Below are 27,972 nucleotides of genomic sequence, written 5' to 3' on the forward strand. Positions count from 1 at the left end.
AGAGCTTGAAAAGAAGAGGAGGTGGATTTCAGGAATTTTATTTTTCTTTTAAAATTTTTTATTAGTACCAAGTGTTGTTATTTTGGATTATTAATTGGATTCGAAGGATTATTGACGTGACTGTATGCAAATTTAAATTAATTTAGGATTAAAGTTTGAAGAGATGGAATTTCATTTTTCTTTTGAAATTTTTTATTAATACCGAGTCTTATTATTTTGAGTTATTAATAGATTCGATGGAGGAACGACTGTAATTTTAATTCAAGATTAATTAAAGCTTAAGAAAAAAGGGAGAATTTCATTTTAAAAATTTTTTATTAATACGAAATCTTTATTACTTTAATCAGTTTTTAATCCGCATAATTGAACAGGGCATTGAAAAATGAAGCCACGCTGATAGAAGATTCAATTTTCTGAATCTAAATTCAGAGGAGGAAAAAAAAAAAAAAGAAGAGATTCACGTTCCCTAGGAATTTTATCGCTTTCTCGATCTATAATTCAAAATAAGGCTCGGGCGGAGGATGGAAATAAAATCGAAATTCAATTTTCAGAAAAATTCTCCTCGTTCAAGGGAGGATTATTAAATTTGAAAAAGAAATAAATTCCATCTTCCTTAATCTTCAATTCCAATCTCCAATCCTCGCAAATCTTAATTCAAAAAAGATCCAAAATTCAAAAAGGAGAAAAAAATTCTATTCCCCCTGATCCTGATGAACGAACAATTCCCAATCTCGACTCTTCTTACACAATGAAAGAAAATCAAGAATACCAAAAAAAAAAAAAAAAAAACAAAACCAACAACAATTCTTTCCATTTCCTTAATCTGGAAATAATAATAAACATCGTATACCAATAGAAAATGAAACGAAACTGTATCTTTCAAATCTCTCTCTTTTCTATCTTTTTTATCTTTCCAATTCGAAGAGATATCGAATTAAAAAAGAAAAGAAAAATTCCATCATTCTCTAAATCAAGGGAGAAGACCATCTTCCTCCATTCCTCGAGGTCAAAACGATAAATATCGCGTCCTGTTTCCGGTTAAACAAGTTTTCAACCGGGACATAATCGCACGAAGTTTCGTTCAAGGAGGGAGGCGATAATTAAATGCGGAAGGCAGGTCCTGGCGTGGTTTCGTTTGAAATTTATCGGCCGCCTCCCGGGAAGGGAAATTATTAACTATTAATCTCGAGAGTGTGGAGGGAGAGGTAACCGGAAGCGGAGTGTCGTTCGACCAATCACTTTCCTCCGCCAGGTGCATATTCCTTCCTGTTTTTAATTAATCTGTTATTAATATCACGACATTGTTATTTATTGTTTTAGCTTAGTCCCAAATGAAAGTTCCTTGAGAACTTATTTTTGTCACCTTCTATTAGCTTCTATTAACTTCGAAATAAATTACATTAACTTTAAATGAACAAGAAATTTTGTTAATTATTCGTTTGGCAAATCTTTAATAACTTTTTTATAAGTTTTTAACAAACAATTTTTAAAAAAATCTTCCTAAAAAAGATGTATATACATTTTTTACTCATATTACTTTCAAAATATATATATATATATATATATATATGATATTAATCTATTGTAATAGATATATCCATTAATTTCATTGAATAAATTATTATAAGTTCTTAACAAACAATTTTTAACTCTTTCTAAAAAAATGTATACATTTTTTACTCATATTATTTTCAAAATATATATATATGATATTAATCTATTGTAATAGATATATCCATTAATTTCATTGAATAAATTATTATTACGAGCGGATAAAATCTCTTGAAAAAATAAAACTAATTAAAAAAGCATTAATCGAAGACAGTATTCATTAAAATTTAAGACTTAAGATTTGCTTTTGACTATTATAAACGATTTTGAAAAATTAATAAACATCAAAATAAAATTAATTTTCTCATAGATTGGAAACCAATCTTAAAAATCAAAAATCATTTCATCAAATTAAAGATTTTAGACTTGATTATGGCTAAGCAATGAAATGAAAGCAACGAAATTACTTATAGAATTATAATTGTTATTTTTAATTGTAATTTTGTTTTATAAAATTATTTCTTTTTTCAATATTATGAATTTTAACAATATTATGATTCTTTTTGATTTTTAATCGTGGATATAATTTTTTTCAGGATTTAAAATTTATGAGAAGAGAGAATTATATTTCAAGTAATAATAATAATAATAATAATAAGTTTGTTAAGACGAAAGTATTGAAAATCTTGGATTTGGAGAAACTTGTTTGCGGATTAAAATTAATCTCGTCTTCCTTTAAAATTCTTAAAATCCTTAAAAAGAAGGAGGGAAAGATTAAAATTACTCGGAAGAAGAAGTCTTCGTTACAGATTCTTTACAGAAGAAAATTCTGAAGCGTTGATGTGATATTTTATTTCGCTTTGAAAACGTTATTGTAACGATACCTTTGATATCTTTATACTGGAACGTGTTAAAGATGCGTTTAACGATGATGAATATATATTTCTTTTTTTCAAATTCTCTTACAAAAAGGAAAAAATAATTTTAAATAATTGGAAAGTGAATTGGAGAGAGTTTTAAACATTTAAGAATTTTAATTTTAATCGTTAAAACTATCTTTAATATTTAAATATTGCTTGGATGCGTACACGGGTAACGACTCCTTCGCGTTTTCCGGTACGCGGTGCCCCGCCATCTTCGTCCCACTTGGCTAAAAAACAACAGAACACGATACCTTAATGCCATTTAACATCCCATTTAAAATCTGCCAATTTGAAAACATCTTGCTGGAAAAACATTAAATAAGTAAAGTAAAATTGCGTAAACGTTTTACCAATCAATTATTACTTTTTTTTTTTGTTAATAGTATAACAATATCAAAAGAATGTTTCAACGTTGCTTTTAGAAAATAATGTAAATTAATTTTTGAGCTTATGAGTTGAATAATTGAAAGTCTTCTTATTAGGAAACACTGTTAAAATTTCTATTTATATATAATTATATATAATAATAATAATATTGAACGATAATTCTTAATGTGTTCATTTTTGTTTTTGCTTTCGAAGACGGTGTAATAAAATAATGATATTTTTTTTTCTTCGCGTTTATTTCAACAATTATTTTTAATTTAATTGTGCTATATGAACCTGAGCGCAACATTAATAAAAGTTGTTAATTACGAGATCTTTACTCGTATTCTTAACACGCGAAATGTCAAGAGTATTTTATTGTCTTTGCGAAGGAAGCTGATTCCTGATGTTCTTCTTTTTTTTTTTTTTTTTTTTTAAATTAAAATAAACGATATGAGATATTTTCGTGTAGAATTGAAACTGATAGGTATCGCTTTTGGAATTTGGATGAGTAAAAATATTCATTCTGTGAAAAATATTGCGAATTAAAGGTATTTTATTTTTATAATTTTATAGACAATGTTAATATAATTAGAACGAGTAACTGAAGTTATCAAATTTAATGAGAAATCTTGCTGGCAGAGATTTAATAAGTTTAGAAATATAACTTGAACAATGATAAATAAGTAAAAATTAGAAGTTAATAAAAATTAAAACAAGTCTGGTCCACAATTATTATTATTCACAGTTGTCTGTCACTTTTTAATTAGTTGCCATAAATTCTCTTAGTATTTGAAAAAATCATGTAAAAAAAAAAAAAAAATTTCCGCTTATAGTTTACCAAAAATATCTTTTTCCCCCAATTTTCTTTAAAAATTTTCAACCACTCGCATAATCAAATCTACGATAAATTGTGCTAGTTATTTAAAAAATCACTAGGACATTCCCTTTTTAATTGCATTCCGCCAACGAGGCTCTCGTCGATCGATGCATATAAAAGTCTATCAAGTACATAGACCTTTGATCTTTTCCTTTTAAAAAAAAAAGAAAAAAAGACAGAGGAGAGAGAGAGAGAGAAGAGAGAAATGTCGTAATTGGTAATAATTACCATTCTGATGTAACTAAGCACACTTGGGCGAAGAGATGGTAATTAAATATCGACGAAACCAAAAGTGGACACGTGGCAATCGTCCAAAGATTCGACTCGCAATCGGAAAAATCAAAATGGCCTCTGTGACAGGCAGATTGGGGCGTTCGTTGAACAAAGAGGAGAGAAATTTACGATTGAAAAGGAAATTTTCGTAATTCGTTTTCAAAAATGTTGGATGTAATTCAATATCTCACAACATTTGATTAAATATATCGAAATTGGTGAATTAAATCAGAGATAAACGTTTCGATGAAGAAGTGTTTTCCTTCTCTTTTTATGAGAATTAATCCAGAATTGAAATTTAAAAAAAAAAAAAAAGAACAAGCAGAAGTTTAAATTATCGTGATAAACGATAGACAGGTAGAGAGTTGTTGACCATGGATAGCTCACGGACATTAGATCCGATATTAATTCATATGGCGCCTATGAGCAATTATTTGAAAAAGAATTCAAGCAACATTCTAACAGATCGTTGTAACGTTATTCTCAACGTTAGTTGTTATTAATTAGTTGAAGTGTCTTTTGTTTGATTAAATTTTGTACTAATTTGTTGCATGCAAGTTTAATTTTATTTAAATCGTGGTGCGAGGCGTTATAAACGAACTCTTTGTATGTCGATCTTTTTATCATATTAACTTAGTTTTAATTTATTTACATGAATATTAATATATAGTGTTTTTTTATTTTGTCGGAATAATAAAAAGAATTGAATAGATTTGGTGAAGGATTTGCAATCTGTAAATGAAATTATTATATCTAATTTCAATGTTGTACCGTTGCTTCCAATTTTATTATAGCAATATCTCAGTTATTTCCGTTACAGCGTTAATTATTCATTTTAAGAAAAGCATGCACACTGTGTGAAAACTGCTCGAACATTTTTTCAACTTCCGTTTATTTGGCGACAGCACGAAAACAAAGCTTTCCACCTTTTCTTTCATTTCGTCTCTAGCGAAGCCGTTTCCCGATGCTCTATACCTCGGCAGGCGCTTTCACGTAGCCCAATAAATCGTGCGTATTTTTTTTCCCCCCCCTCCAAGAATTCCTGCATCATTTTGCAATCGGCTGACAGTCATTCTCCGCATGCAGATGTTTTGCTAAATCATTTACCGAAGTTACACGCGTGTTCGAATATTTCACAAACGGAATGGAAAGGATGTTATGTCGGGGGATCAAAGAGATTGATATGCGAGGAGGAAATTTCTAGTCTGGAATCGCATAAAACGAAGAATAAAAGTAGTAATGGAATTAAACATTCTGTCGATGAAATAAAATTGCAAAAAGAATCTAATTCGTAAATAAAACCATAGTTTCTATAAACTATACATAATACTTTTCCAATTTTATTACGGAATATCGTTCATTGGAAATAGTCGAGGAACAGCTTGGTCTCAATTTTTAATTTTTTTCGTAAAATACCAATCATAATGAATAAACATTTCTATCTTCGAAACCCCAAAGGTTTATAAATTCAAACTTTAACCAAAGAGAATGTAATATCGGTTGCAAGATCTACGTATTTCATTTCTACGAAAGAAAAAAAAGAAGAGAGAAATAGAACGGACAAACGATGCATGCAACAATGCGTATGTTTATGATGATTAAACGGTGAACGAAAAAATACAATTTCGAACGATAAACTCCATCGTGAAAACGATCGAGCGTTGTATCGATTTTGGATCCACATCAGAAAAAAACGTGGCGACCGCGACGCTTCCAAAACCAACTTCACCCCTTTTTCTCCTTTTTAATTCCCATTTCGAGTCTCCTCCATCGACGATTATTCCACTGGTAAACATATCGATTCGTATTTACCAAAACAATCAAAATCATTCTCTCTCGGTATCAAGCTACGAAGAGGAGAGGAGAACAGAGAGGAGGAAAAAAAAAGGAGGGGCGGGAAGGGGGGAGGGAAAAAGGTTGAAAGAGAAGTGGAAGAAAAAAGATGAGAGAGAGAGAAGAAAAAAAGCGAAGGGAAAAGTATAACCAGACGCGGAGGACGAAAAAGAGAGAGGCAGATATTTACACAGCCGTGACTTGAAATACCCTGAAGCCTTTCGTATACGCTATTTAACGCCTATCAGTTCCCTCTCCCCTCTCCCTCCCCTTTGCCCCTTCCCTCCCTCCTCTCGAGCAGCTTCTCTATCTGTCGGCCTAGAATGCACCGGCCGTTACCCGCTTACACCGCGACTAGGAAGGCCGGCTCCTCCGTCGAGTTTCTCTACCTCTGCTGGCTAACCTCTCGGGATAAGTTTTTCAAGGGCCGTTTTGGATCCACCACCACCAGTTCCGGAACCAACCGAAAGAAAAAAAAGAAAAAAAATAGAAAAGAAAAAGAAAAGGAAAGAAAAGAGAGAGAAAAAAGGGAAGTAGGGACGCGAGCACGGGCAGAGGGGGAGGGGAGGAGGAATATAGGCCGGGGGATCCTCTCTACTCCGAGGCGAGTAGGTGTGCGATATATTCACCGTCGTGCGCGCGTAGAAAAAGCACGAGTGCGACCACGTATAGCCACGGGGTGCAGGTCAGTTTCGTGGCAGCTGCGTTACGATTCGGTGCATACACACCACGCGTCATCCTCCTCCCGCGTGGATGCCTACAACCTCTTCCGGTCTCTTGTTCCCCGTGCGTGGACGCGCTGGGGGTCGGCACGTTGGGAGGAGTTGGAATTTGGAAAAGGTAGGAAAGACATTCTTATTTTCTCTCTCTCTCTTTCTCTTTCTCTCCTTTTTTCTTCTCTTTTTTTCTCGATGAAGAGGGGAAAGTTGTTGTGGTTGGTCGTGTATATTTCGAAAAATCGAAATTTGTATTTGGAATAACGAGAGGTGAAGAATTTTCTAAATTTGTAAACTGTGTCTTAATCGGGCTTTTGAATCGTAATTTGCTTTCGTTTGTTCGTTAATCTTTCTAGTATCTCTCTCTTTGGAGTATCTTTTTAAAGTCAGTTTTTGTTTATTTTCTCTCTGATTCGTTTTGAAATCTCTGTTTATTCGAATGAAATTATGTAGAAAAAAATATTAATATAGAGCTATTAATATCCTACTATCGAATACATTGAATAAAAATTTTATTATGCCATTTCAAATATTATACTAACAATCTTGAATACTACAAACTATTAGAATATTAGATCTATTATTATAAAACAAATTCTAATATGATAAAAAATATGTGTCAAAAAGCGAGGAATTTAATAAAATGATCATTTTAACGATTTGTGACAATTCTAATGCACAAATATATTTTACACGTATAAATACGATCCGATAACGAAAAAAAAAAAAAAAAAAGAAGAAGACGAAAGAAGAAGAAGCAGAGGAGAGAAGATCCTCGGTTGGAAATAATTTACAAACGTTTCGCGTGCCGTGGTTTGTGATAGGGTGAACGATAAGGATCAGCCGGGGAGGCATTAATATTCAACGGCCTCTCGGTGTGTTATTATCCTTATTAAAAAGTAGCTTAGAAACGTTAATGGCGTTGATCCTCGGATATATTGGCCGCGAGAGATGAACAGATACACCGTGTATTCTCACACAGTGGATACAGATTAAGTCTCTGTTAGAGCATCTCTCTGGTTTGGCTCTTCAATCAATCCCCCGAATTAAGATTTAGACATAATCGTTCCCCAAACACTGCAGTCAGTGATCGACCGCAGCCACATCGGAATCCACTCGATGCGCACCGACAATCAACCCAACCCATCAAGCCCTGGCCACCACCTGCCCAAACACTCGCACGATCTCTCACAATAACCAGCCTAAACTTCACCCTAAACCCCCTCCTAACTAATTCCCTATCGATGTCTCTTCTAATCCCTTCCATCGTCCACTCTAATCCTATCCAACCCCCGAAATAAATGCCCGTTCCGTTGAATTAAATCTCTGAAACGATCCCTCCTCCCCTCCATAAGCAGCCATTGATCCTCCAGTTTCGTCCTTGGCCAGAGCGTGACGTCAGAACAAATTATTTATCCGCGAGAAAACGCGAGCAGCCGTTGAAAAAGTGAGGGAGAGAAGAAGAGGAGAAAGAGAGAGGAATAATTGATCGATCGAAAGGGGAGGGAGGGGGAGGCTATTCGACGTATTGCTCGTATCTCCACGGTTTTAGAGTTAATTATAAATGTGGCACGTGGCCTTATCTTGGCCAGCCAAAGCCTGATCGAAGCCTGTCGTGTTCGTACCACGCTGTTCCGCATGCTAATGACGCACGTGTTGCTTTCGCGTCTGCTCGTGATAATGCTTTCGATAATGTGGATAATGGAGATGTGTATATGTATACATATGTATATATATTGGAAGGCGAAAGTTTGGAAAGGAGGATTTCGTTAATAGTTAATAGGAAGTAGGATTGTGTCATTCTCTTGATGATGAGTGAGAAAGAATTATTCTTAAGGGTAATTTTTAGTTTTAAGTTTTATATTTGAAGTATTTATTATTATCCTCAATGTAAGGAGTAAAATTATCTATTTTGTTTTAAATATGTTTGAATTCTGTTTAAGTGAATCTAAAAAGAGAAACTGTTTTAAGTTTTATATTTGAAGTATTTATTATTATCCTCAATGTAGGGAGTAAAATTGTTAAGAGTTGAATGGAAATTATTATAAGTGAAGATTTTGAGAGATGATTCTATTTTGTTTCAATTCTGTTTAAGTGAATCTAAAAAGAACTAAAACTGTTTTAAGTTTTATATTTGAAGTATTTATTATTATCCTCAATGTAGGGAGTAAAATTGTTAAGAATGGAAATTATTATAAGTGAAGATTCTGAGAGATTAATCTATTTTGTTTCAAATATGTTTGAATTCTGTTTGTCTAGTGAATTTAAAAAGAAAAACTAAAACTATTTTAAGTTTTATATTTGAAGTATTTATTATTATTCTTAATATAGGGAGTAAAATTGTTAAGAGTTGAATGGAAATTATTATAAGTGAAGATTCTGAGAGATGATTAATCTATTTTGTTTCAAATATGTTTGAATTTTCTGTTTAAGTGAATCTAAAAAAAGAAACTAAAACTGTTTTAAGTTTTATATTTGAAGTATTTATTATTATTCTGAATGTAGGGAGTAAAATTAAGAATTGAATGGAAATTATTATAAGTGAAGATTCTGAGAGATGATTAATCTATTCTGTTTAAGTGAATCTAAAAAAAGAGAAACTAAAACTGTTTAACAGATAATTATTTTTTTTCTTTTGTTGAATATCGTTGAATAGACATTGCTCTCGATGCAAAGTTTATTAAGTTTCGTATTTTAAATAATTTAATTTGAAACGATGAAATTCTCAGAGAATATTTTTAATGGACAGCGAATGATAAAAATTATTATTTAGATAATCAGTTTCTCGAGAGCAATTCTTTTACATTTCAAATATGTACGTATCCATCTGGGAACGAATGAAATTCTTGAAAATTACTCCCGAGAATAATTTTTATTCGCTAATTCGAATGAATGAAAATTCTTTCGATTTTTTATCGTTAAAATACATTTGAACGTTAAATCGTGTGCGAATTGCTTTTTAAAAATTCGATTTATTTCTTCTGGAAAAAAATTCTAGCAAATTTTTGCACATGAATTATTACTCGTCAAATTTCATCATTCCCGTGAGGATATATCGATATTCAATATTTTCTTCCACATATTTTTATTTATCTATAAATCGCATTTAAAGAAACAAAGTATATTTCGTCCTTGGGATCGGTTGGATCCCCAATCACGGCAAGCTTCGTGATTGGGAAAATTGGATTTTTGTGGAGGAAGATGGATAGTATTGCGTTTTGGTTCTGCATTTGTTTCAAAGCCACAAAGCCAACAGATCCATTGGCCATTGCTTTTTTTTCTTTTTTTCTCTTCCTTTCTAAAAGGGATCACGATTCTTTTGAGGATTTAAAATCAATTTTCCCGCCATATCCATCGACTTTGTATATTTATCACAGGTATAAAATATTACTTTCAGAGAACAATTTTCTACGACAATTTTCGTAATTATGTCCAGAATATATGTATGTGTGTGTGTGCGTGTGTATTAATAACTCGTTAACCTAGATTCAAATCTCGTTTAATTCAGCTAATTCAGTTAACGAAAAAAAAAAAAAAAAACGAAATGGAATGGAAAAATCGAAACGATTCTCCTCCAATTTTGGAAGTCTCTCGAGGATCGTCAATGTTAACACTCCTCCTCTCCCCTCGTTTTAAAATCGTTTTCGAAAGTTTCGTGGAAAATTCGTATTTACGAAACTGGGCTGCAATTAAACGCCTCTTCAATTAGTGAATTCTTCACGCCAGATGGCGTAGGAGTACGCGTATATCCCAATTCGTATAACATTTAACAATATTCTGTTTACAATTTTTTTTCATTTCTCTGTCAATTTATATATTGACAAATTCTTGGAAAGGAATTTCCAACGCAAATGAAATACAAAAATGAGAATAATCGGGAAGAATATTATCAAATAAATAATTTATCCGAAAATTAGAATTTCAGATACGATTAAAAATCTGATATTCGATGTTTATTTCGTTTAATATTTATCAGAGTCAAGATTTCTCGACACTTCTCCTTTCACATCTTCGTTCTTACTTCGTTAAAAATATTTCTCTTTCCACCTCGAGTCGATTTTTGGATTTTCACTTTCAATCGAAAAGGAAACTCGTTACGCTCTCAATTTCTCGACCGATATTAATGGTCTCTAGTTATCGAGCCAGTAAATCAGTCGTCGCAGTTACGCGGTTACCTCGACAAGTGGCAAACCCCTTGAACCTAACCTACCCTACCAATCCTGCCACCCTCTTAACTTGATCGCGTTTCGTCTCTTCCAAGAACCAATTCCTACTTCTCCAAACTTGGGCGGGCTTCTTAATAGTGGCTGGTCGTGGGATTATTCGAACGAAAGGGTTGGAAAACGAGACATTTCAATTGGACGGGGTAATCACGGTGGCCGATATCGATCCTCTTAGCTGTTGTCGTTTCACGTTTCGTTCGCAAATTAGCCGCAAACTCGAATTAAATTATTATTATTATTACGATTCGAGAAATATTTCATTAATGGAACAAATAAAATTTTTATTTTTGTTCATTCTATATAATAATGTAGAATGTAAATGTAAAAAGGAAATAGGAAAAAATAATTCGTATTCGTTGGATTGTTGGTAAATGGAACAAATAAAATTTCTATTTTTGTTCATTCTATATAATAATGTAAAGGAAATAGGAAAAAATGATTCGTATTCGTTAGATTGTTGGTAAATTGTTAAAAGATAAAATTGTACGTAATAAATCGTAATAATGTGAACACGTCGGATCTAAATTGTGCGTAGGGAAAATTGATAGTCGTTATAGATCAATTGAGTTAATATATATATATATATATATATATAACGTGAAATTATGGATCTATTTGTGCGTCAGAAATGTTAATAGTCGATAGTCGATGGTATGATTGGTAAATGAGGTAAATTATAAACTGCTATTGTATGGATTACTATGCTATAATGTGAACTTTGATACTCGTTGCATAAGTTGCTAGATCTGTCGAGTTAGAGGAAGAGCTAAAATGTAATAATGTGGATTTATTTATGAAATCTAATCACGTGTCTATAGATAGTCAATTGGAATAGATTCGTTTCATGGAATGTAGTTTTAGTATCAGAAATTAGTTGCAGTAATATGAAGTGCTGATTGTAGAATTTAGCTTCTAATAATTGTAAAATTTGGATTTGTAAGATCCATTTGCTAGAAAGATTAATCTAATTAGTTTTGTGTTTTTAATTGTTTAATTACTTAAGCATACATATAACAAATTACTGCTAGAAACTTGTAATTATTTGTAAAATTCAATTATAGAATAAAAGGAACAAATATGAAAAGAAGAATAAGAGTAACTTAACTTGTTGTTAATTGATTAATCTCATGGTCATATTTACATGAACCTTGAATAATTATATTTCAATTATATTTCATTTGAAATAATTAATTGATCTCAATTAGATATCAACAATCTTCTTTGTGATATTATCCAAACATTTATATTATCTCTCAGTAGTCCATTGTTTATCATTCTTCAGAATTCAATGAATAATAAAAAAGAAATTGTAAAATATGAATATTCCAAGAGTTATTATTCTCATTTCACTCTTGAGAAACAATGGTTGTATCGCTTCATTTACATCTTTGACCTCAATTTCTTAATTAAAAACAATATTAATGATCCGAAATAAGAAATTCATAAATTTCTCCAACGATTCAACAGCATTCTCTTGTAATTAAATTAATCTAAATACATTTACAATACAATTTATCACAAATATATATTCTTCACAAGCATCAAAATTTCCTGGAAAATATAATAAAAAAAAGAAAAATTCCAAGATATACATATAATCTTCTCATAGAAGAATAATTATTCTCAATTCAAGATCCCTTAAAACGATATTATTACATCTTCAATCTAAATCCCCTAATTAAAAAACCACTGATTAATTATTCCAAACAAGACTTATAAACTTCTACCATTCTACATCTTCCTCCACAAATATACACCCTATTGTTCACAACTTCTTTTGCATCAAAACCTTCAGAAACTGGCTGAAGAATGTAAGAATAAAAAATAATAAAAAAAATAAAAAAAAAAAAATACAAACGTCCCCCATCGAAGAGTGATTATTCTCAATTCCAAAGAAGGTATATATACCGTGACCCATATTTTAAGGAAATGGATACACCAAACAGGGTGGAAAAGAGAAGCTGCCCTTCCCCTCCTCCTGCTGTCTTTCTTGTCCAACCAGGTCGAACGAGCAGTTTTCTCTCTTTTTTCTCTTTTTTTCTCTGTCTCTCTCGAAGGAGATCTCGTTCCAAAACGAAAGCGAGAAGAAGAAGAAAAAGAAGAAGGAGATTATTTAAACAAAAGTCCCCTCTGAGGAGGTGTGCATTGTCGCCGATTCAATTCGAGCATCACCTTTGTTTCCGGGAAATATCACGGAGCACACCACCCATCCCATGGCTATAGAGGAGGGGATGGGGTGGACCAACACGCCCTATTCTCGACTGGAAAGGGGTGTCTCTCCTCCTTTTGTTTCACGGTCCGCTCGTTTCCTGGCGAAACGAAACGAAACGAAACGAAACGAAACACCGTCTACGTGACGGAAAATAATCCTGGTTAGAGATTCTGTGCAATGGACTTCGACACCTCCCCCTCCTTACTTACTCGAGTATAACGTCTTTGTAAGTAAGTTCGACGTATCGACCAACTGCAGTCTGGAAGTTTTATTTCTATATATTTCTCGTCTTCTTTGCTCCTGAAAGTAAATACGACAAAAGGAGTATGTTATATAGATGATAAGGTGATTAAATTATCGAACAATTTATCGTTTTCTTGTACCTTTCGATTCCACTTCTGTTGACTGAGTTTTTGTCGACCGGTTTTTGTAGACTTAATATTTCTTACATTTTGTAAGAAAGTATTGTACGTTTATATTATGAGAGACACAGGAAAAGAGATAGCGGATGTTGGTGAATAGTTTATTTGTTGAATGAATTATACTTTGTCCATCGATTTTTTTTTTTTGGTCGAGAGAAGTTTTACAAATGATAACAACACCTCCCAGATAAATAAATGGATCCTTTGTTACTGTTGATTTCGTGTATTCGAAGTGTAAAAGAAATATGGAAAGAAAATATCGGTCCAATTTTTAGGTTAGGTTTAATTAATAGGTTGAAAGTAGCGAAAAGGTATATTTCCCTTTGTGAAAAATATAATACAATAGTAAAATGCGCACATGTATCACATTTATGAGACACAAAGGTATGAAAAATGTAATCCTTCATTCATCCCTATCCCCAAAAGAAAGATATTACTACGACTATATATACGATGTTCCATTATCGTGAATCATCCTGTGTAATGAAAAATGAAAAATAAAAATTCTTTATTCATCGAATCGAATTCAAATTTCATCCACGATATTTATACATATTTCTAAAACGTTAAATCGTGCATGGATATATACATATATCCACGGTGATATTCTTTTCTTTTTTTTCTTTTTTTTTTTTTTTACAAAACAACGATCCGCTGTTTAAAGCAGCAGGGCGGTTTTTCCTCGAACGCGTATTCCAGCCATTATCGCCCGTACCTCGGGGACGAAGGGAAAAAGCTTGATACGACAACGGTGCAACGGGTGTAGAGTTAAGTTTAATTACAAGGGTGTTAATTTCACGGGCACACCTTGTGGCCGCCAATAGCAGAATTATCACCGAGGGCGATCAACTTCGATTCCATCCCCGCAAAAACACGCTCCTTTCCGTCTACTGGATGTCCAGAAAGTAGGAATCAAATATATTTTGCGCGTAGAGAAGATCAAAATGTGCAAATGTGTGTATTTTATTGTATTGTACATCTATTGGGTGTGAAAAGTTGGAACCGAATATAATTCTTTGAAATTTATTTATAGAAGGAAAAAATATTGAGTGTCGATGATTATTCTTTTTTTCTTTTCTTTTGTATTTATTATATAAAAAGATGTGTTGGAGAAAAAAGACTTTTTTATATTTTAGATAAAAAAAGAAGGATCGAAATGTGTATGTATTGTATATGCATTTGTTGGGTGTCCAAATATTTTTCAAAGATTAATAGTAGTTTCGTAATAAAAATACGAAAAATGTGAATATTGATGATATTGTGAGATTAGTTTTATAGGTTAGGTTAGGTTAGGTTAGTTTTTAGCGGGAGAAGGATACGGATCCGCGGAAATTTAAATTTAGTTTGAAATTCTATATTGAGTTCTCCTAGCTCTTTGAATTATCTACATGAGTCGTGGTCCATGGAGAAATAGGGAATTTCACGTGCAATTTATATACAAACAATAATAATAATAATAATAATAATAATAATAATATTAAATTGCAGAGTGTTATTTATCAACGATGTTAAATTATAAACAAAATTTGCAAATTGGATTTGGCCCGGAGTTGAGCTGAATTTCGTGCAGTTCTCCATTATACTCACCCAGGGGATACAGGGGACAAGTTTTAGGTTATGTTTGAATCGAAATTTTAACAACGATATTAATTAAATTTAAACTCGGAACAAAGAAAATTTATTCCCTTCTGATAAATTTGAATACAGGATATACACGATAACAATTTAAATTTAATCGACAATTTTCAATCTTCAAAATCTGATATCGTGATTAATGATTACGTAGATCGATCTCGTAACTTTTAACTTAAGTTACTTAACTCAATAAATTATAACTTAATATTACCTGTACCAAAATTACATACTCTTCATTCAAATCTTTTTAAACTTATACATCATTAATTCGTTCGATGATACCGTTAAAAGATTAAATTATTTTGCTAATTTTCATATTCTCGATATAAAAAAGAAAGAAAGAAAGAAAAGAAAAAATTTCTGAGACACCGGGTATGCACGTGAAAACAGATTCTCGATACAGAAGGGAGCTTTCTTGCCTATCCGCTTCGAAAAGTTATCGCGAACTTTTAATAGCCAATTCCGATCTTTCGTTGATATTCGCGCGAGAATCCCTTTCCTTCTTCCTTCCTTCCTTCCTTCCTTGTTGTAACGCAAACGGTTCGAGCATGCGCACTAACCAACCGAAACTGTAGTTGAACCGAGTCGAACGAGAATTCGCGATATTCTCTCGTATTCCCAAGAATAATTCACTAATACACACATATATATATATATATATTTTCTTTGACCGTATCTGATGTTACAATGGATTTATGCAAATCAATCTTTGGATTACCTTTCCCCCTTTGATGTCTGTTCGATCTATATCGAACGCATCTATGCTCGAATTCTTCCTCCAGATTCCAAGAGCGGATATATCGAGCCAACAATTCTCGTGAAACGAATGAAATCGAGGTATCATATGGAATAGAGAATATAACAGCGCAGTGTGCAATTCACTCTGTATAAACTTCGATTGAGTAACGTTGGGAATAAATACAAAGGAAGAGTTTGTAAATCTAATTGACATAGTGAATCGAAAATAATATGAAATGAACCAATTCTGTTTTCCAATCTTTTTTTTTTTCGAGCAGTGATGCAATCGTTTCATTTTCTTGTCTTCTTTCTTCATACTCGTTCGTAACTATCTACACCATAACCTCACTTTTCGTCACTATTAAGGTAATATTATATTTGGTACTAGGATATACACGTTATTCTCGAAGGAAACTTTCAGAATTAATTTCAGGACTTTCAATCGTGTCTTGGAAACCGTGGCTGGTCAATCGAATTAAAATGGAAAACGCGAAACACAACGAAATATTTCCGTCGACTCGTTTCGTTTCGCGACACGTTGCTTCGATTATCGTGCAGCAACGATGGCCGCCTCTCGCGTGCATCGTGTTTCGGTAATTAGCGACATCTGTCGTAAATCGGATCCAATTACGAATGAACCGCGTATAGAGCGAAACAGTTAAATCGGGAGTAAATTTTCGACTGATTATTCGCGAAATTGGTGAAACGATATTTTCCCGAATCGAGAAACAATTATCCATTCGCGATACGTAAAATTCTTCCATGATTTAATTTTATTTTGCGCCAAGATTTACGAACTATCTTCCGATATAATTTAAAGAATTGTTTTAGAAAAATCCTTTTTTTCTTCTGACTTTCTTAAATTATTGAGATTATCCGTTTCTGGATTAAAACAACGAAAATTGAATTGAATAACCGTTCCGTTGGACGCAAGAAAGACTTCAGTTGACAATTATGAGTTTTTCTATATTTTTAGAAAAATAAATGTTATTCAATATTGACTTAATAAAAACATGTTGTCTTCGTCAATTTTGAATAATGAAATTTACAGAGTACACTGTAGTATAGAAATAACAAACGTGGAATCTAATTAAGTATTTCACTGAAAAAAAGGATCTGAGGACCTTTGCAATATTTCTTGAAGACTCACAATCACAAATGGATTATTTCCAATATATTACTAGTAACTTTCATGGCATCCAACACGTAAAAATAATTTCCACCAGAAAGTCACTAGCTCGTTAGAAAAATCATGAAACAAACAATCAATGGGAATAAATAAATTATGAAAATAAATTATTCGTCGATCGAACAAACTTTATACGTTAAAACATAATTCCATGCTGTATAAAAGAAACCTGTTTTTCTTTTTTCTTTCTTTTTTTTTACCTCCACGTCCATGTTGGAAGTAAAAAAAAAAAGGAGTTTTTTTCTTTTTCCTTTCTTTTTCTTTTTTCTTTTTTTATTGGTCGATTTAGCACGGCGAACGAGTATGCAAATTCGTTGGGCGACACATTCCAGAGTGCCTCGAGGTAGAGTGCAGCCAGAAAGGCGGAATGCTTCCGCGGGGAGTTAAGTCGATAAGCCAACCGCGTGGTTGAATTTAAGCCGTGGCTCACGATGCTTAAGAACCTGGCTCAACACATGAAAATTGCCTGTCACGTGTAATTATAGACCCGATTGGGAATCAGATTAAGCCCGCGGTGTGATCAAGAAACCGGGTCACGCGGCCCCACCGAATAAACTTTCCCTAATATCACCGTGAAATTAGTGACGTCAATATCCGCGTCGAACGGATAAGTTACCGCACTGGAGTCGATCATCGGTGTGGATGATGCGATGCAAATTTTTCGGAGAAAAATGGAAAAGTTTTTTTTTTCTTTTCCTTTTCCATTCATTCGGTTTAAGTTCCACGATTTTTGTAATTAGATTCGTGGTTTTAAAATTATGCAACGCAATTTTCGAAAATTCGAGTGAGTTTGAAATAATGTATTCGAATTCGTTACGATACGAATTTTTCTCTCCTTTACGTTTTTTTTTTTTTTTAATTTAAATTTTTTAATTTGTTTTAAACGGATTCGATTTTTTCCTTTTCTTCCTTTTGGAATTTATAATTTTTGAAAAAGAAGAGAGAGAGAGAGCTTTCAGTTCGTTCCCAGTTTGTTAATTGGAATTAAATGTGAATTACATACTCAACGTAAAATAGAATAAATATGTCGCGTCCTTGTATCTTCGGAAAATCGTTATAAATTCGACCACCAGGTGCTTTTGAAAGGCTCTTTTATCGTACAAATTTGGGCAAAATTAAAAATTTAAAGATTCATAAAAATTCTTCTTATACCGATAGCATAGAAAATTCTCGTTATATATATTATTTATGTAGATTAATTTTCTAATATTCATATACGGAGATCATTAACCGTTGTAAGCTTTAAATTATTAATAATGGTAAATTGCAAACATGGTAGATAAGGTATGAAATGTACGAGCACTTACTGCGGATAATAAACTGATGATGAAATATCCATATTAAAAATAAGAAAGATGAAATCAATTATAGCATAATGGATACGGATTAATTTCCTACCCGGTGGGACCTAGGTTCAATTCCAAATTTTAGATTTTTTCTTCGATTTTTCTTTGGATATTTTCGAATTTAATCAAATGAAAGACAATCCTAACAAAATTTCGACAAAGAAAAATTCCTGAAAGTTATATATTCAAAAGAAAATTTTAGAATATTTAAAAAATATTTCAATCATCAATCAAAAAAAGAAAAAAGAAAACAATAGGGGAAAAGAAGAGAAAAATTAAAATCGTATTAAAATAATCGATAGTAGAAAAAAGGAGAAAATGTTTTCCATGGAAACGAAAGAGAAAATCAAATTATCAGAGAAGAGAGTCCATAATAAAAAAAACTTGGAAAAAAGTTAAAAAAAAAAAAGTGTTCAAAGTACCACTTATAAAGTAAAAACGAAAAATTACTACGAAAAAAGTAATAAAAAAAATAGTTGATAAAGTCAAGAAAGGGAAAAAAAAAATCCTTACCAAAATTGAGAGAAGAGGGGAAAAAAGAAAGTCCTCGAATGTTCAAGCACTCGGCGTGTAAAACAGGATAAAAGGAGCGGTAATATTACCATTTAAAAGAGCTATGCCGAGAATTGGAAATCATTGAAACAATGTCCCATTTGCTTCAAGTGTTTTCCAACGTTTCCCGTGCAAATTGCAACGGCAACTAAGATGCCATTAAGAAGATCGTCGGAACAGTATTAACAGTCGAAGAAAAAGACCAGAAAGAGAGGAGAGAATTATCGCGAAACGATCGCGTTTCCTTTCACGGATAGTGGAAAGTGTATATCGTGTCTCTGAAACAAAACGTGTACCCGATTCCCTCGGATCATCTCGTCCAATGAATGGAAACAGAGAGAGATGGAAGAGAAGCATCGCGATCGGTTGCTTTCGGACATTCGAGATCAAAGTCGGCTGGATAATTAAACACGGGTCGAATCAGGAAATTAAACGACTTCTGCCAACGGCGGTCGCCCGTTAAAAAATTCAACGATCGAATTATTTCCAATTAATCCGACTGGGGGCCGTCTTCAAAGCGCTCTCGTCTCCGGCGGATCGAATAAACTGTCCGTGCGTTTAAAATGCAACGCCATTAACGAGGGCGTGCAATGAATCGCTCGAAATTAAGAATTCCTTTAATCACGACGGGCGCAGCGATCTTTAACAAAAATTAATCTCATCCCCCATTTTTATAACGATTTAAAATTTTAAATACGTCGTGCAGACGTTCGACGATATTAATGATCTTCAGAGAGAAAAGATATTATATATCTTTCTCCATTCTTTATTATGAACTTATGGATTTTTTAACTACGGATATTGTATTTTTTTCGTGTTATATCTTGCATATATATTTTGCGTAAATGATGCAGATAATACAGGGTGTTTCGTCTCATTTTGGAATGAAAAATAGGAAAAAATAATTTCGCATAAAAGTTGAACGAAATGTTAAATGTAGATGTATATTGTTTTATATTATCGTTATTAATTCTTTCGTGAGTGTGTGTATAAAAGTCATAAAAATAAAAGGTCAGTTGTGTTGTGTTTTTTTTTTTTTTAATGGAATATTATATATTTTTTTTAATATGCGTTATATTAAATACATATTATAAATGGATCGATGCAGCTCGACAAATTCTCTATAAAAAAAAAAAAAAAAAAAAGAAATATTAACTCGTATATGCTTAAATGAATATAATATCAAACATTTCAAACCTGTCAAAATCAGATGAGACACCCTATATTTATTACAGTACAAAGTGAGATATCATTGAATAGCGTGCAATGAACAGATATTCTGTAATTAAAAGTCACAACCAATTCGAAACATAAATATTGGAACACGTTATAAAGAGAAACGTATAATAACGTAATAATTCAGACAATCGCGTAATATAGAAGCGAATTAAAACGAATCCCCAAATCCATCTCACGTATTTCATTCGTGAGTATAATCTTCTCCCAGGCCGTGAAAATTAATATCAATTTACGCGAGAAATACTTGTACAAAATTTCTTGTTTACATAATTTGTAACAACAATCGCGATCAATCAATAATCTATCTACACAAAAAAAATATAATTTACGAAATTAACGATATTTTCTCAAATATTCATGCAATTATAATAATCAACACCATCGATAATAACAATATCCATAACAATCATAATAAATATTTGTCCAACGCCGCATATCGCTTGTTTGCTCGAGCTCGGTCGATACCCTTCGCTACCGTGAATTTTTTTCCTTAATAACTCGATAACGAAAGTTTTTGCAAAGGAAAATCCTGCTTGAAATTACCCCAGGAATCTCTGATGTTTCCACATTTTTTACACATCCTGTAATATACAAACTCTAACATCTAGAACCTTCACCCCCCTTCTTCTTATTAACAATCGTAACGCTCGTTGTCGAGGCAATCTCGAGACGTGGCAGTCTCTCTCTCTCTCTCTCTCTCTGTCTCCATTAATTTTCACGAGCATTCGTCCGGTCATTTCGATTTGTCACGACCTTTTACCGAACGACATCACAGCCTACTTCTGCCCACTCGTCCCCACGCTTGTCAGCCGTCTCACAGCCGACACGCATACCGCTCGTTATTCCGTCATATGCTCGCTACTCAACGCCAACACAACGACGACGACGACGACGACGACGACGACGATGACGACGTTGCTCTTCAAGATCTCGATAAATGATATTACCCTTTAAATCATGCCAGCCTACGCCCGTCGAGATTTTTATTTAAACGTCAACAGCTTTTTTTTTTTTTTTTCAATAGGAACATTCCACTCGAGCTTTCAACTTTGGTATTTGGTATAGAAAGAGGGGAGAGGGATAAACGGTTTTCGAGGCCATAATCAATTCTCGCTCGCGATATATGGAAAATTTCTTTTTTCTTTTTTTTTTTTTTTTTTTTGATGAATCATTTAACCATTCAATTTTGGAAATTTTTAACGAATAATTCTTTTTTTTTTTTTTTACGAAAAGAAGGATAGACATTCAATTCGAAATTCTACGAGCGTAGAAAATTTCTATTTTTTTTTTTTTTTTTTGATTAATAATTTTCTGGAAATTTTTAACGAATGATAAAAAAAAACGCATAGAAAATTTTTTCTATTTCGTGTTTAATAATCATTCGCGATTCGATTCTGCGAGCAAATTTGTAACGATATAATTTTCCCACAACTTTTTTTTTTTTTTATACGAAAGAAATGGTTCCCATTTGAAATTCATCGATATAAAAATATTTTCTTCAATTCGAATCATCGCTTGTATCTAATTTTTTGAATATTTTTTTTTTTTTTAACGAAAGGAATAGTTCAATTTTTCCTTTTTTACGGAATCCATTTTTGCAAAGTTAAACAACACCCCCGATTGTTGATGCACTCTCGATTGATACCACGAACGGAGGGAAAATATTGGAAAATGAGAAGAAAAAACCGAGGAAAATTTTTTATATAAACTCTTTTAAAGAACTACGAGCTAACGAGCGTAGAATACTCGTGAATGGCGGGTTGTTAACGGTTGAAAAGGAAAAAAAAAAATCGACTCGCTCCGTTTCTGCATCGACTTCCGGATGCGTGAAGGGACCACAGAGGGAGTTTTAACCATAAACTTCATCGAAAAATAATTGAAGAACGTTTCGAAGAAAGAGGCTGTACTAAAAATATGTGAATTGAAAATTTTAGTTTTCCTCTTTTTTTATTCATCCACGAAATACGTAAGTTTCTCTTGCGGATACAAAATGAAATCGACAATCGTTGAATTTTCGAGCTCGATGTATTATACGATATATAAATTCGTGGATACTTAATGGATTTATCAAAGATTCGAAGAGATTGTAATTCTGACGATTTAAAAAGATCAACGAATTGTTCTCGATTTGAACGTGTGACGAGATTGGCTCAATTGGATCAGCAAGCCTTCTCACAATTTGTCACCGGCAATTTGTTCCTTCCTTCTTCGATAAGAACTGAGATTACGCGAGATTCCCGCGGTTGAAACTTTGGATCAAAGCCTCGAGAGAGAGGCAGCCAAGGCAAACTATCGTGTTGCCTGCATCCTTGACAAAATTTCATCCTGTCTAGGGATGCGTGGTGTGTAGTGGGTGGAAGAAACAAGTAGTTGGATGGTTAAAATTGAAGTTTTAAGTGAGAATTAATCCCTAATTGTACATTTTGTACATTTCATATATTTCTCTCTCTTTTTTTTTTTAAATATAATATAGAATATCCTAATCTCTTTCTGAAAAGTTGAACTTTGACTTTTGAGTGACTTGTATATTTCTCTCTGTTTAAAATAATATAAAATATCCTAATCTCTTCCTGAGAAGTTAAACAGTAATTAGTTGAACTTTGACTTTTGAGTGGCTTGTATATTTCTTTTTTAAAATAATATAAAATATCCTAATCTCTTTATAAAACAGTAATTATAGATTTTGGCACTGCAATAAAAAAATTGAACTTTAACTTTTGAGTGGCTTGTATATTTCTCTCTTCTCGTTTAAAATAATATAAAATATCCTAATCTCTTTCTGAAAAGTTGAACAGTAATTAGTTGAACTTTGACTTTTGAGTGGCTTGTATATTTCTTTTTTAAAATAATATAAAATATCCTAATCTCTTTATAAAACAGTAATTATAGATTTTGGCACTGTAATAAAAAAGTTGAACTTTGACTTTTGAGTGGCTTGTATATTTCTTTCTTCTTGTTTAAAATAATATAAAATATCCTAATCTCTTCCTGAAAAGTTGAACAATAATTAATTGAACTTTGACTTTTGAATGGTTTATATATTTCTCTCTTCTTTTTTAAGATAATATAAAATATCCTAATCTCTTTCTGAAACAGTAATTATAGATTTTGGCACTGCAATAAAAAAGTTGAATTTTGACTTTTGAGTGGCTTGTATATTTCTCTCTTCTTTTTTAAAATAATATAAAGTATCTTAATCTCTTCCTGAAAAGTTGAACAGTAATTATATATTTTTTCACTGCAATAAGAAAGTTGAACTTTGACTTTTAACAACAGCATTCGTTTCTGAAGAGTTAAACATCAATTATTGGCAAAAAGTAAAACTAACTTGAACATTCTCACATATATACATTCTCCTAATTGGAATATTCAAAGAACTATATGAAACATTGAAATGAAAGTAATAAATAATCTCTGGCAAATCATCAAATCACTTTTGCACATATAACAAAAGAATTCATCAAAAGAAATTGAAATTAAACTCATAAACAATTCTCAAAACTTTTTCCCCAAAATACAATCATAACCAAATTCCTAAAAATATCAACTTTAATTATTAACATTAATAATTCACAAGTAAATTCAATCTTTCTAAAATCACCCTATTTTACAATCCCTTCCACCACATTATCCTCCAGTAGATTGATGCCAGGATAGAATTAGATCTGTTCACAGGTTTCATTAACAACTATGGGGAAAGTGTGAGATAGGACACACACGACTCCGCTCCAGTAATCGTTCAGAAAATAATAGTGGGGGAGAAGACACCCTGTGTTCATTTGCATCTGTTTTAATCGACAACTGCCCGCCCACCATATAGTCGGTATGCTAATTCCAACGTGATTCCCCATTAAAATGTATGACCATCCTCGACCGTCCATAGGATGATGGGAATCGAGGGATCGTTGGATGGCGAGAGCGTTGATTTCGAGGATCGTGAAAGAAAAAGGGCGGGAGTTGTCCAAGGAACGGCGAGAGGTATTACATCGTCGATGCTTCCCTCAAAGGGGAACGACACGATATGGCAGATATATTTCCAGAATGGCGGCGGCGTGTACAAGATGGATTTCACGGGGAGATGGCAGGGAGTTGAGGAGGTTAATTACACGCTGGTTTCAACCTGGTCTTCTTCTTTGGTCCCAGGGTGAGGGGGGGAGGAGGTCTCGTTTCATCAAACTTGTTGGAGCAATCTTTCAGAGCAATCAAAGTTACACCGTTCGTTTTTTCTTCTTCTTTTTCTTCTTCTTCTTCTTCTTCTTGTTTTGTGATTCGTTCAATAATTTTTGAAATTACGTACTCGTACTCGTATTTGATTGATCGAAGGGGGAAGTCAAGTTTGGACTTCGTTTAAATCGAGATGAGAAGTTTTAATTTGAGATTCGATTATTATTTTGGGGTTATATATTAAGGGTTAGGCAGGTTTTTTTTAATTTTGAAGAGGATAGATGAAAGTAGAAGATACAGTTGGTTGATGAAGCACAGGGTGAGAATTATTCGTATTATTCGTATCTTTCTCGAAATTATGGAAAATTCGTTGAAAACAATTTCAATATAATTCAAAATTGAGAGAAGCAAAGACTTAAATAGGCATGAAAAATAAAAATCGATATCTCTTTAATTTTTAAAGTATTTGCATTTTAAATTAATTTTAGTATTTTTAAAGACAAGAATAGAATCAGAATACACCTATCTTTTATAATTATTCTTTCTTTAAACAATTTTGGCAATTTTAAAGACTGTGCCATAAATAAAAACCAGTCCATCCATTTTTGCAATTTAAACAAAATTGCATCGCCTTGCATTTTAAACAATTTTTAAGTCAAGACTATAAAAGTAAAAATCACTATAATTGTCTTCTCTTTTTTTATAAACAATTTCAATACAAGAAAAGCATACATAAATTGTATCAGAAGTAAGAATAAGTAGTAATCCATCTTTTGGTTTGCAATTATTCCTTCTTCAAAATTTTCTACAGATTTAAAGAAACCATTGAAAAACCAAAGGGGAAGATTTAATTGATTCCCTTCTCTCTTGAGACGTTGCACTCGTTGATATTAAATTCCATCTCTCCGTCAATCACGATCGAACAAAATGGAATCCGTGCGCAAACCTCACATCTTTCGCTTCCTCTCCTCTCCTCTCCTCAAAGCTTCTTTATCAATGTCGAAAGAATCTTTAGAATCATTGGTAGTTAGTTTCCACTGTTCCAATGTCGATTCGTTTCAAGGAGCACTTCAACTCCTCTCTCTCTCTCTCTTTCTCTCTCCTCTTCAATATCATCCTCCTTAAGTCTGCGCCCGTCAATTAACGACAATTCCATTATTCACGAAAATTCTGCTCGATAATTCCTCAATGGAAGCATCGTTGTTTATTCGAGTACGATTATGCATCTCACCTCGAAACCGAGGGAGGAGGAGATCCAAGTTTCTCCATTAATTATTGATTTTGATTCTAACTTCTTCCTCGTTGATTAACAAATTTGAAGAGGAAGAAGAATTGTCGAACATAACGTGAAAGAAGAAATTCTTACATCGTTAAATTATATATTAAATAATTTTGATTTTTTTTAGTGCAACAAAGATAATGAATCGATAAATCGTGATAAATTCCTATTTTTTATAATTGTTATTGCGATTATTTGTAATTAAAATTTTGTATACTTTTCTTCGAATTGAAGGGAAATTCAAATTGGAAAAATTCGCTGGAAATTGATGAAAAATAAGATATCTTTTTTAAGATATTCCTTCAATTTAAAAAATATATTCTTTTCTGATTTAAACTTTTGAAACAAAAAAAAATCATATTTCTATCATCTTATACAATTAGTTTAAACTTAAACCAAAAAACCACCATGATAAATCAAAATTTCAAATTTTAATTCCACCAATCACGATCACTAAATTCAAAAGATTTCAAGTTAATTTAAACTATTATAATCTTCAAAATTAAAAATAAAAAGTAATTTTCAAATCTTAATTATAAAGTGATTCGTATCAACGAATCATAAAAATATTGGAATCTTGTATATTATTATAGCTTTATGGTCTGAAATAATTGATTCATCGATAAGACTAATTATTCGAATAGAATTAAGATCCCTTCAGGATCATGAATTAATAATGATCAAATTTACAAATACAATTGTAAGTAGAAAGAAAAAACACGCATTCTTAATAATTTTTTTTATAGTAATACCATTTCTAATTGGAGGATTTGGAAATTGATTAATCCCTTTTTAATCAACAATTATATATATAATTGACGCGCAGACGAAAATTCAAACTCTATATATATAAATTTACGAGGAATTTTATTGAAACACGGCGTAGTAGCATCGGGCGAAAAGGATACACGGCAAAAGTTTTTCAAGGGGACAATTAACAACATTGCGGCGGGGAGCGTACAATGGCCGTTTATATTTTCAGTTAAACCGAGAGCAATAATCGGGCTGGTATCGATCGAGGCTGGGTGTTTACGGTATAACGGTGATAAACGGGGCTCGATAACTGAGAACCGTGAATTTCACCGCGCCGTAAAGAATCAGAAAATTGTCCGCCGTTTAAAACCGTTTAAAAACGTCGGATGCAAAAAAAAAAAAAAAAAAGAAAGGAAAGTTTTATCGGAGCCTTTAAATTCTTCTCCTCGGTGTAAATGGTGTAAATAGCGAAAAAAAAAAGAAGGCAAAGGTGGAAAGGATTTCAGAAAAGAAAAACATTCCTCGTTCGTGAATTCGTCCAATTTAATCTGATATTGTTGTTATTGCGATTTCGAAAGGGGTTCAATTTTTGAAAAGACGTTAGGAAAATATAGGATCATTTCAAGTTTTGTTGAATCGAAATTTGAGGAATTTTATATTTGAAAAATTGATATTTAAAAATATTGATTAGATAATTGGAGAAATCACGTTTTATTCACAGTCGTAAATATCGATATACTGATATTTGTCGTAGAAATTTTGCAAATTTGAAAAATTAAATTCGTAAACAGAAATTGAAAAATTTCCATATAATAATAAATTTTTACGGGGTTTATCAATCGAAGAATATTGCATAATAACTTTGCAAATTTGAAAATTGAATAAATTCACTTGAATAATAAACTTTTATTCGCACAATCGAATAAATATTCGACGAGATTTATTATAGAATATTATTGCGTAGTGTAACATTGTGCAAGTTTGAAAATTAAATAAACAAAAATTTACGCCGAATAAAATTTTATTATTCGCGCGTATAATCGTAAATATTCGACAAGATTTATTATAGAATATCGCATAGGTGAAATTTGAAAATTTAAATTCAATTCGAACTTCAATAAACTTTTATTCGTATACACCCTAACGTGTACAAATCTCTGTATAATTTATGTATATATATATAATTTCTATAATTTATATATATAATTTCTATATTTATATAATATAATTTCTCTTAATTTCTAAAAACTCAACTCCTTCCGCGGAGAAATAATTTCCCTCATTAACGAGTGAAAAATATTTCTGTTTCAGTACACGGACTGGGAGGAGGTGTACAACGGGTATATTTACCAAAAAATGGTCGCGGACGTGGTTGGCGACTACTTCTTCATCTGTCCCTCGATCCATTTCGCCCAATTGTTCGCCGATCGTGGCATGAAGGTCTACTACTACTTCTTCACGCAAGTAGGTAACGCTTTTTCCCCTCACGTGTTGCTGTGCTACAGGGGAGGGGATGGCGCGTCACGTGAAAGGTGGCCGATCGATATATATATATATATATATATATATATATATATATATATATATATATATGTAAAAGGGACTCTATTATATTATAGCCTGACATTTCCACGAGACGAAAAGTCACGTGGAGCGGATAATGATAACGCGGCTCTAA

The 27,972-nt window shown here is 32.4% G+C and overlaps 1 protein-coding gene across 1 annotated transcript in view; it reads left to right on the top strand.

Moving 5' to 3' along the window:
* AChE-2 (acetylcholinesterase 2) overlaps positions 1–27,972 on the top strand; it is a gene marked incomplete in the record, with an annotated part of 134,894 nt that overhangs the window by 74,286 nt on the left and 32,636 nt on the right. The window contains 2 exon segments of the mRNA NM_001040230.1: positions 27,593–27,598; positions 27,600–27,758. Coding sequence (NP_001035320.1) covers positions 27,593–27,598; positions 27,600–27,758 — 165 coding nt within the window.

This window comes from Apis mellifera, linkage group LG8, assembly GCF_003254395.2.
Source record: "Apis mellifera strain DH4 linkage group LG8, Amel_HAv3.1, whole genome shotgun sequence".
Taxonomy (NCBI): Eukaryota; Metazoa; Arthropoda; class Insecta; order Hymenoptera; family Apidae; genus Apis; species Apis mellifera.